Source organism: Nicotiana tomentosiformis, chromosome 2 (genome assembly GCF_000390325.3).
Source record: "Nicotiana tomentosiformis chromosome 2, ASM39032v3, whole genome shotgun sequence".
Lineage (NCBI taxonomy): Eukaryota > Viridiplantae > Streptophyta > Magnoliopsida > Solanales > Solanaceae > Nicotiana > Nicotiana tomentosiformis.
The window spans coordinates 19,241,968-19,252,704 of NC_090813.1; the positions used below are offsets into that span (position 1 = coordinate 19,241,968).

Below are 10,737 nucleotides of genomic sequence, written 5' to 3' on the forward strand. Positions count from 1 at the left end.
ATATTGGTAGCTGACAATATTGGGACCCTACATATAAGGCGTAGGGTTCTTTTAATGACGTGAGACCTTTGGGAAAACTGTGCGAGCTTAGTCCAAAATGGATAATATCACATCTTATTAAGAATATTTTTGTGTTGGTTAAGCTCAACATGAATCTTTCTCAGCAAGTCCGCAAGAAGTGATCCCACATTTTATCGAGTCTGAATAAACCAAAAGTCTTGAGCGACCGATCCGGCAAAACATCTCAAAAGATAAATAAGTATCATCAATTTCTTCATACTCATTTCTAATAAATTAGAAAGAGTTGAATTAGGAACCATTATGTTTCATCTGTGTCAGTTTAAGTTTCTTCTTCCATATTGGTTGAATTTACTTTTGCTGTGAGAATCAATGTTTTTAGTTAGTTTTTCTTGTTTGTCATTCCTACTTTGTCAACCATTTTAACAATTAAGCTCCAAGTGATTATTTTTTCAGGTCATTTGCTCACTGTGTAACACAGAACAAGATGTGAGTTTTTAATTTTTTTAGAGGTTAATAACTTATTCAGGTCATTATATATTTATGTTTGTTGCAGTATGGTAAAAACTGGTACTTCATCCTGATTGCGCTTTAGGTTCAAAAAACATGTGTTCATTGTAGGGTTTGTATGGGGAAGTACCATTGCTCAAAATACAACTTCTTCGATGATGATGTAAGTTTCTGAAGATCATTCTACTCAAATGTTCTTGGTTCACTGTATGTCGTATTCTTAATCTTGATAATTTTTATTTTTAGGTTTCCAAGGATCAATACCACTATGATAAATGCGGAAACTGCAGGTTCAAGTCTTACTAATATTGCTCTAAACTTTCAGTTCTTCGATACATTTTCCTAAACGTTTTCATTCATATGAACACAAAGTCAACGATATCTGAGAAATTGACCTAGCCTGGTCGTTAAACATTTCATCTGAAATCTCTTATGAGGAGAACTTTTAGTAAGAAATGGCAAAACACTTGCTGGTTAGTTAGCCATAGATGCTTCATCTCGTTCATTAGAATTTACTTGTGGGTTGTGGTTGATCATGGATAGTATTGGAGTGAAAATTACTTAACATGCTCATTATCCATTTTACGTTTGAAGTGTATTATATCATGTCTAATATTTTCCTTTTTTTTTTCATTTCCTGCCCAAAATGCTTAAATGCAGAACTGGTAGCAACAATAATTTCTTTCACTGCAACAGATGCGGTGAGTGAGATGCTTTACTCTTATGGATGAAATCCTATTCTGCAACAAAAGCTCCTACGACCATTAGGTTTTTGTTTAGTTGATTAGTTACAGAAACATAAAATCTGTTAACCTTTCTTTTTCCCTATTTTCAGACTGCTGTTATTCAAATATGATGAAGGAATCACATATTTGTGTAAAAAGAGCAATGCACCATAATTGCCCTGTTTGCTTTGAGGCAAGTGCTAAACTTGAGGAAAAACGAAATTTAGAAGGTGTAATTGAAATGGCAATTTATTTATTTATTATTGGTATCACTTTGTGCAGTATATTTTTGACACTACAAAGAACATTACTGTCTTGCCTTGTGGGCACACAATGCATCTGGAATGTGTGATACAAATAGAACAGCATTTCCAGTAAGCTTTCAGTTATTGTTGTTCTTATGTTTTAAGTCCGCTGAAAGATACTGATTACTGTCCTGTTTGCTCAAGATCATATTGTGATATGTCTCGTGTTTGAAAAAAACTAGACCAGGAGGTACGCATATAGCAACCTGATTAAAATTATTTTCAAATATTTTCTTCACACTGATTAACTTCATCTATATTCTAATTCTAGGTTGCATTGACACCTATGTCAGAAATGTATCAAAACAAGATGGTAAGAGAAAGGCATATCTGCCTTTGAGATTTTACGCAAGTATGATACTCTTATTTTGTGTTTGAATTTCTGCGTCAATTATTCAGGTTTGGATTCTTTGCAACGACTGCGGGGAAACATCAGAGGTTAACTTTCATATTGTCGCACGTAAGTGTCCTAACTGTAAGTCCTATAACACAAGGCAGACGAGAGGAGGCCCCAGTTCATGCTCATCTAGCATTGAAGAAATTGTTAGATGAGGTTTAAGGTTCTTAAATGGAAACCTAAGAGCGCCATTCTGCTTCACGTTGTTGTTGTCAAATGTCAACCATCGATCGTTGTATCAATGTTCAAGGCAAGTTCAAGGCAACATCATTTTGGGGTATTGATTTAGCTGTGAACTTTGTGGATCTTTTGGCTTTATCCTGTGCAACAACAACAACAATAACTACGCGTCACCCAACAACACCCTGGGATTAGGTTCACTTCTAGTCTAGAATTAGAAAGAAGACCAAGTAGTCTGAGGCTTGTTAGTGAGCTAGTCTAACCAAAAAACCTTAAGCCATTTTTTCATAATTAGATCTTTTCTTCTTTTCATCCTAAAATACTAATATTGCTCGTGTTCTTTATGCTTTAGGGACACCACGGTTTTTTTTCTGATTGCCATTGCTTATATAACTTTATCGAACTTATTATTTATTAAAATATTCGCCCGTTATAGCTTTGTGGTCGATGAAGTGGAACTATAACCATGTAGTCTAGGATTCCAATCTCAATGGAGGCAAAAAAACATACCATCTGTACCCGATATCATCCGTAATTTGGATGTCAAGTTGATTCAAATCTTTAAAAAGGGCAAAAAGAAATAGGAAAAAAGTAAATCTATTATGCATTTCTCTTGGCTTTCTTCCCAGCAAGCACTTTGCCTTAGCAAAAGATTCAGAGCACAAATCATATCTAGCAAGTTTTTTGCTTTAGCCAAAATAAGAACAATAAAGAGAATTTAACGTTAACAGCCATCTTTGTTACTTCAAATACGAAATTAAAGAATAATGATCTCAAACAGTAGCTCCTGGTGCCATAAGATAGACCGGTCTCTTGTTCAGCGGTTGCATTGGCCTTGCATTACTTGCAGCATACTGCAACCAAAAGTAGATTATAGTATTAAAAAGTGATCCAAAGCATACAAGCGAAAAACTCTACCTATCCAATATTGATAAAAAGAAACTCATCGCAAATGATAGGACAATAATAGACACTTGTGGCCCGCAAGGATTGACTGAGTAATTGGTTGGGTGAGTGATTTCCAAATGAGAGACCTGAGATCGATTCCCCTCACCAACAGCATTCTCATCAAACCTTTAATACTCAAATATTTTATTGAAACACTGTCTGATTTGCTAATTTCATTAATAATCTTTAATTAATACTTATATAGAAAATTAATATTATCCATAGTAAATGACTTCCGTCATATACCTAACACAACTCTTTGTGGAGATGAGGGAACTTACATCATGAACGGCTTCTCTAAGCAATTTAACTTGATCTCTTGAAATAGTCCGTACCTAATTTTGATTCAAATTGCAGTATATATATATATATCAAATCATCTATCTTGAATAGAAAAATACGTTAGTAAATGAGGACTTAATTAGTGTCAAGTTGCTACCTTCTTTTTTATAGACCAAATGACTCCTTCAATGCAAGGAGGAACTGTGAGTGAACCCAAATATCTGTAATATTTTCTGCTACCAATCTTGATTTCTCTGGGATTGATCATGCCTGCGTTTTTCACTTCGTCTTTTTTGTCAATCATAGATGATATATTTCTTATCAACTGCCAACAAAATAATTGCATTAGAAAATATAACACATTTTCAGCTTTCAAAAAATGAGAAGTTAAATTGGGGTTAGGTTAAAAAATTTGATAACTGCGTGCAAGAAAGAGTAGGTACGTTTATGTTAAATAATTTGATTAGTAGTTGCGTGAAAGATTTGGTATGTTTAATCTACTCTTCCACTTGAGTATAAATATCCAATGTTAACATTGACAAGTTTAGATATATTAACCATGCAAGAATCCAAGAACTGCTTTCCTCCCTTAACTTCCTGAATAATTTGATTAGTGGTTACAAGAAAGAGTTAGTAAGTTTAATTTATTATTCCACTTGAAGTAAAACATATATCCAATGTCAACCATCGACAAGTTTGGATATATTAACCGTGCGAAAACTGCTTTCCTTCCTCCGTTTCTGCTTTCATTAAATAAATTGTTAAATATCATTTTCAACTAGTTCTGATCAGTAACAGCTTGTTTGGATGGTTGTTACTCATTGTATTGCATTGTTATCTCAAAACAATGTTTGTTTTGATTATTTCATTAAAATTGGTTGTATTGTATTGTTAAATCCATTGCTCCGGATTAATGAAAAGTCACATTTTTTGAAACAACCAATTTGGTGTGGTGGGATTGTTTTCTATTTTTCTTTCTAATTATACCCTAACATATTACTCCATAATTCTCTTTTACCCATTACCTTTTTTTTAAACTCCAAATTTTTCACTTATAACCTACTTTGTCTTCATCCCTTTTTTCCATAACTTCTACCGCTTCCAACTCTAATGTAAAATTGCTAATTTTATTCCACTAATTTTATTAGAATTTACATGAATTTAATTACTTAATCTATTTATAAGACATATTTGGTGATAAAGTAGTAGAAATAAGTTTTCTTAAATTATTTTTATACGTAATTCTTGATAAATTTAATATTTAAATAATTGAGGGTATTTTAATAAACTTATCAGTTACAGTACAATACGATACAGTTAAACCAAACAGTAAAATATTATTTAATAACAACAAACAATACAATCTATTCAAACGTTGTATTCATAAAACAATATAATACATTATAAAACGATGGTAACAACCACCCAAACAAGCTGTAAAAAAGGGGGCTTAATCATGGCAGAAAATCTAGTTTTTATTTCAAAATCTAACGAATTTCTTGAGATGAGTAAGCACAAGAAGCAGATTCACAATTTAAAATTGATAATTGTGAATCACTACATCTTTGTCAGTATGGACTTTTACTAATTTATATCTTAAGAAGTACTCTTTTTATTTATTTATAAAATTTATGTGTCTTATTCTACTTTTTAGTATGTTTAAAAAAAGAATGTTATTCTCTATAAGTAACTCTTTAATCTAACATAAAACACATGATAAGCTATTAAGCTTATGACTCAAGATTCAAAGCATTTTAGTTCATGATACATATCTTTAATTTAAAGGTCACACGATTCAAAAACTTTTTTTATTTTCTTACTCTCGGTCAAACTAAAACACATAAAACTAAACTTATGGAGTATATATATATACAGAGGAGCTTTACCTTAGAGAGAAATTTGTCGGGTTTGCCAAACTTGTAGAGGACTCCAATCACAGCTATCTTATTTGTTGCATTTTCGTTTAAGTGAACCATATGCATTTCCATGGCATACCTATCCCAAAATAACATTAAAAAAAATAGGAATTAAAGTTATCCAAAAAATTTATAAGGATGCTTACCTTCTGCCATTAACAGTATGCTCTGAAGGAGAGTGCCAGTGAGCTTGCTGTAGAGGATACTCTGTTCCATTTATCAAAACAGATCCAGCATTCCCATGCCATTGTAACTGCAACAATACCATGTATCATGGATTAATTCACATCTTTAGTTGAAATTAATAAATCGAATAATTTAAAAAGAAAGAAGAAAAATAATATTATATAATTAATAAGGAAAAAAGAGGTTAAAGTCCGTAAGCATCTTTAAGATTTTCAAAGTGCGTGTAACATTTCTCAAATAAAGAATAAGATTCGTCTTCTATAATTAACAATTTTGAATTGGGATACCGACCCAGCTGTCTCTAAACTTGTTCTTTTCCTATGTGTAAACACCTAAGCACGTTTAGTATCTGTCAACAGCTATACATAAAAGTGCTTAATTTCTATGCACCGGGCGGCCACTGAGGGTGTAAAAATTAAGTACATACAGTAATTTTTCTAACAAGTAATAACTGCCAATCTAGTTAAGTTGAATTAATAAGTTTTAATAATTTAAATTGCAGTGGTAGTCTAAGAATTATCAATATACATACATAACTTAAATTCTAGTGTATAAAATAGTCAATCAGTCTAAATGAGTTGCCCATGCAAAATATATATCAATTGTTGTTTATCCGGTTACGCTAGTTAGCAGACTGTTCTGGGTACAAGGAAAGAGTTGTTGGAGTGTTGGACAAAGAAACTAAAAAGTCACAATGTAATGAATAATTGTACAAATAACCACATAGATTATGATGGAATTGGAATAATTAATCCACGAAGTACCGACAAATATGTCACGACAAAACATGTTTGTCGTCAATATTCTTAGAAAATTTGGTTATTTTCTAATTCTCATTTTTAATTGTCCACTATTTTAAAAATAAATTTTTAATTTTATTTGTCCACTTTCGCATGTCAAGATAAAAATAATTTATTTTTTCTGTTTTACATTTAGCATTAATTACACGTTCCAAATTATTTTTCAAATCTATTAAAGATATGCAACGTTAGTGGACAAGTAAATTAAAGAAGAGTATTTTTTTTAGAAACTTTGTGCTCTTTATTAATAAGATACACGTGTAATGCGTATACCAAAATCTTTTTGTCTGTTTACAAATATTAGATTTTTATCTATGCTCCTAAGCGACACGCCTGTAAGGCTGTAACTATAAAAGGATAGATGAGTGCTTTCGACCGGATCACAAAGGTCTATTTTATGAAATGGTATTCTATATTTTTTCAAGAAATTATTTTTACGGTTCGAACCCGTGAGCTCCTGGTCAAATAACATTAATTTTATCAGTTAATGATAAGAGTTCCAGGCGTGAAGAGGACCAAATCACAAAGATCTATTTTATGCAAAAGAGACTATTTAAATCTGTGAATTCCTTATCACGTAACATCAACTTTAATAAGAGTTTCAGGCGGAGAGTTCCGGGGTTCCACGCCAGGAACTCTTATCATTAAAGAAAAACTTTTAGACACGACAATCTTTATGAAAAAACTTGTCCCAAGCTTATAGTTATAAGTAATGCGTAATTTATATATATTAATTATTTTCAAAAACGTACAATTCAAATAATATTTTTTTTTCGACTAAGCTTTTCAAAACACAGGCATCAAAATACAAATTTCTAGAAATCCTTTCAAATGGACCGGTTTAAAATGTTTTCTGATTGGTTTCCGATGGTATTTGTTTTCAAAACACAAAAAGAAATTAAGTACACTGGAATGTTTTGTGCACTGGTCAGATTTTTTGTTTTTAAAGTAAGTTCACTAATTATTTCCTCTATATCAATCTGAAGAAATGTGCATCTTAACTTTGAAATGCTTACCGAAATGTCATGTCCTCTGTTCTTGACAGTAGCATTGCAGAGCTTGTAATTCCTTTTCTCTGGCTTTCGGATAATTCTAACTCTTTCATTGGATAAATCTATAGGAGACTGCATCTCCCCCTTATTGCAAGCATCCCATTCTTTCTTCAGTTTTCCCCACATTCTTGGACCTTTCTCACTTTTTGCAGCATAATCAAACTCCCTCTCATCCTCTGTATATCACAAACACCAAAAACCAAATATCAAACAATGAAAAAAAATAATAGGAACAAAAAAAGGATAGATCGGTGCACTAATTAAGCTATAGTTATGCACGAGCTAAATAAGGAGTAGACCATATATTAAATCTAGTGTACAAAGCCGTAGACCTAGTGGTCTGATCTTCCCAGACCATTCTCACAGATTGTAGCGAAGCCAGAAATCTTGACAAGGGAATTCAAATAATACAAAAATACCATACTTGGAATTTGAACATGTCATGGGATTCAAAAACTTATATTTGAACAAAAATTAGTTATTTTAAGCTTATTTACATAGTATAACTTTCCGATGAAGGGAATTTCAGAAGCTTATTGCACTAATTAAACTGGCTTTTCTTTTATACAGAAAAACATAAAAATTTAGTGTTGCAGCACTTACCAACTTCTTGAGCTCTAATGGATGTTGCAGGGAGGAAGAGAAGGAAATAAATAATGACCACGAATGATAGATATCTCTGTTCCCTCATTGTAAGAAACTACTTTTTTTTTTCCTCTTGGAGAAAGGAAAATGTAACAATGAATTAATTGTGACAATCAGAGGGTTTCACCTAGTGGATTTATATAGATGAGATCTATGGAAATACAAGTTCGTAATCTGTGTGTATTTCCCTATGTGGCTGCCACATTAGACTTTCCTATCAGTTTCTTCTTTCAAATTGTATTGGACACTACAAAAGACCATATGACAAAAAATTAAAAAAGAAAAGAAACATGTGGAAAAAGAAATGAAAATCAGTAGACTTACTGGTTTTCCTGTCTTTCACTACGTGATTTATTAACTCAATTCCAATTAATATTATTTTATTATTTTATTTCCCTTTGTCTGCAGTGTAAGCCAAGCTACGCTAGTAAGACCATATTTGAAACAATCTAGAAAGACTATCATTCAAGACTAGTCAACGTGCATTCAATGGTCTTTAAAATGTGTTTTAAAATCCAAATCTCAAAAAGTTTAACCACTCTTGTATTGATGAAAAAATATTTATACAATTATGTATTACCATAAAATTATTATGATAACCGTTGATTAGTAATTCATAAAATAATCAAAGACTTACTATTACAGATTAAACTATACTAAAAGCAGTACAGGACCCAAGATTTTTATCATATTAAGAAGTAATGTACGAAGAAATGAGTTTTGCGCCTTAAAAAAGAAGCAGCAAAACATGCCGCTTAGATATACTCCTAATGAATATAGAAATAACTTACGTAGGAAAGAGTTGTACTTGTTGATTGGTCTTAAAAACATTGAACCCACTTTACCCGTGAGTCGTGCACTATGTTTAGGTCAAATGGGTTCAACATTTTCATTATAACTGTATTTTTTTTTTAGAGAAAGATAAAATAGTCTAATATATACAGTATAATTTTTTGACTAGTTTATATGAACTCATTTGATTCATGTTAGTCCGCCCTGATTAGAAGTCTTAAAAGTTTCACATTATTAATTTATACAACTTAAATCTTTCTTGAAATTATATATACAAACTTAAGTTTTACAATAAGATCAAGAATTAATATAACAAATTTATGAGTTAGTGCTAAACTAAAATCTATCATGATTTGAGAATCTTTTTATCTATTTAAATATTTTTAGTTGCAAAAGATTGTGACTTGTATTTAACCTTTTAAATATAAAAAGCTTATAAAGACGATTGAAGAATCATTGTTTCAAATTTAAGTTAAAAATTGTAGATAGTTATATCTTCATGCTTTCAGATAGATCATGAGTTAGCTTATAAACTCTATATATAATATTCCTACAATATAGTTTAATCTATGGCTAGCTACATAAGGAGAACTATCTCTAAGCCTTGAATTGATTTGCTTATGTGTGGGGGAATTTCGTACAAGCTTCTTATTCAGATTTCAGACTCAGTTTGTGAACTTAGGAAATTAACAAAAATAAGAGTGCTAGCTAAAAATATAAAATGCACTAATCACTATTAAATGAACTGTAAAGTACAACAGAGAGAATAAACTTTCATGTCAAATATAATTTTGCATAATTGTAGAGCTATTTTCCACAAAGGCGTGATTGATGTTTCCCTACCATGCATGATTTGAATATCCATATAAATCCAAAAAGCATAAGTATTAATTAATCATAAACTTCCTTTATCCTAGCAATTTCCTTCATGGGAAGAAAACTAGGAACTATTCTTTTTGCCTCCATAAAGTCAAACATATATTTTCTTTCTTTAATTATAGGTTAAGCTAATTGAGGTAAGCCCCATCTCGTTGCCTCCTTGAAAATCTAAGCCCAACGGATTAATTTGCTTAGTATTAATTAGATTTGAGATTTTTACCTTCATATACGCTATTTAAAACTTTATTACCCTCCCTACTCAAATTTCAATTTAATTACATAGGCATATACAATTTACCAATTATATACACTTTAGAAATTAAATGAGTATCCCTTTATATTAAGAATTGAATAAGGAATCAATTATTTCTCATCCTTATTCTCTCTCCCTCATGCTCTCTCTCTCTCTCTCTCTCTCTCTCTCTCTCTCTCTCTCTCTCTCCGTCTCTCTCTCTCTCATGCGCTCTCTCTCCGTCACTCTCTCTCTCTCAATCTCTCATTCTCTGTTCTTTCCTCAATTTTTCTTCCTCTAATGTCCTCTATTTTTTATCCTTTTATGTTGTATATATTTTTAATAAAATTCATCAATGGATTTCAATCGTTTTACTATAGAGTTTTAACTTAGCGATTTCCTTTCATGTTGCACAATTGGTGTTCAAATTAAAATTGTCAATCAATAAATTTTGAAGGTTTTTGACTCTCCACCATTGACAACTATTAAAAAGCTTTGAAGTTTTGAATTCGAATTTGGGTTTTCAAAAACTATTATTTATTTGGATTGGGTGTTGTTGCAGACAATTGGAAATATTTTTTGGAGTTTATATCTCAATTTTGAGGGTGTTTGGTGAAAATTAGACTTGATTTTGGCTGAATTTCAGATTGAAACTCGAAGAAGAAGAACACATGACATACAATATACTTACGAAAGTATAGTAAAGTTGTAGTATAATTGTATTATGTTATATATATATATATATATATATATACTTACGAAATTGTAGTAAAGTTGTAGTATAATTGTATGTAAATTGTATTATGTTGTAGTTATATATTTTTTTTATTTGAATATTGTATGAAAGTTGAAAAATAGTTGTATAATGTA

The 10,737-nt window shown here is 31.1% G+C and overlaps 1 protein-coding gene and 2 long non-coding RNA genes across 3 annotated transcripts; 2 read left to right on the top strand and 1 right to left on the bottom strand.

The window, feature by feature from the left end:
* Positions 1–761: 761 nt before the first annotated feature.
* On the top strand, positions 762–1,416 carry LOC138891409 (uncharacterized). Its single transcript, XR_011413721.1, has 3 exons — positions 762–818; positions 1,189–1,229; positions 1,364–1,416. It is a non-coding gene; the product is annotated as an uncharacterized lncRNA (long non-coding RNA).
* A 93-nt stretch (positions 1,417–1,509) lies between these two features.
* On the top strand, positions 1,510–2,236 carry LOC104089726 (uncharacterized). Its single transcript, XR_011413720.1, has 3 exons — positions 1,510–1,748; positions 1,830–1,871; positions 1,958–2,236. It is a non-coding gene; the product is annotated as an uncharacterized lncRNA (long non-coding RNA).
* A 570-nt stretch (positions 2,237–2,806) lies between these two features.
* On the bottom strand, positions 2,807–8,209 carry LOC104089723 (alpha carbonic anhydrase 7-like). The gene is made up of 7 exons (XM_009594690.4): positions 7,923–8,209; positions 7,284–7,495; positions 5,428–5,534; positions 5,252–5,360; positions 3,523–3,690; positions 3,365–3,418; positions 2,807–2,989 (listed from the first exon to the last, which is right to left on the bottom strand). Exons 1-7 carry the CDS (start codon positions 8,008–8,010, stop codon positions 2,909–2,911), a joined length of 819 nt encoding a protein of 272 aa, XP_009592985.1. The 5' UTR covers positions 8,011–8,209; the 3' UTR covers positions 2,807–2,908.
* Between the last annotated feature and the right edge of the window lie 2,528 nt (positions 8,210–10,737).

Excerpts from the sequence above, each read along its gene's own strand:
- LOC104089723 (XM_009594690.4), bottom strand. The coding sequence starts at position 8,010 with ATGAGGGAACAGAGATATCTATCATTCGTGGTCATTATTTATTTCCTT. Across the intron at positions 5,361-5,427 it reads CATACTGTTAATGGCAGAAG|GTATGCCATGGAAATGCATA; the intron begins GTAAGCATCCTT and ends ATTTTGGGATAG. Across the intron at positions 2,990-3,364 it reads TTAGAGAAGCCGTTCATGAT|TATGCTGCAAGTAATGCAAG; the intron begins GTAAGTTCCCTC and ends TTTTGGTTGCAG.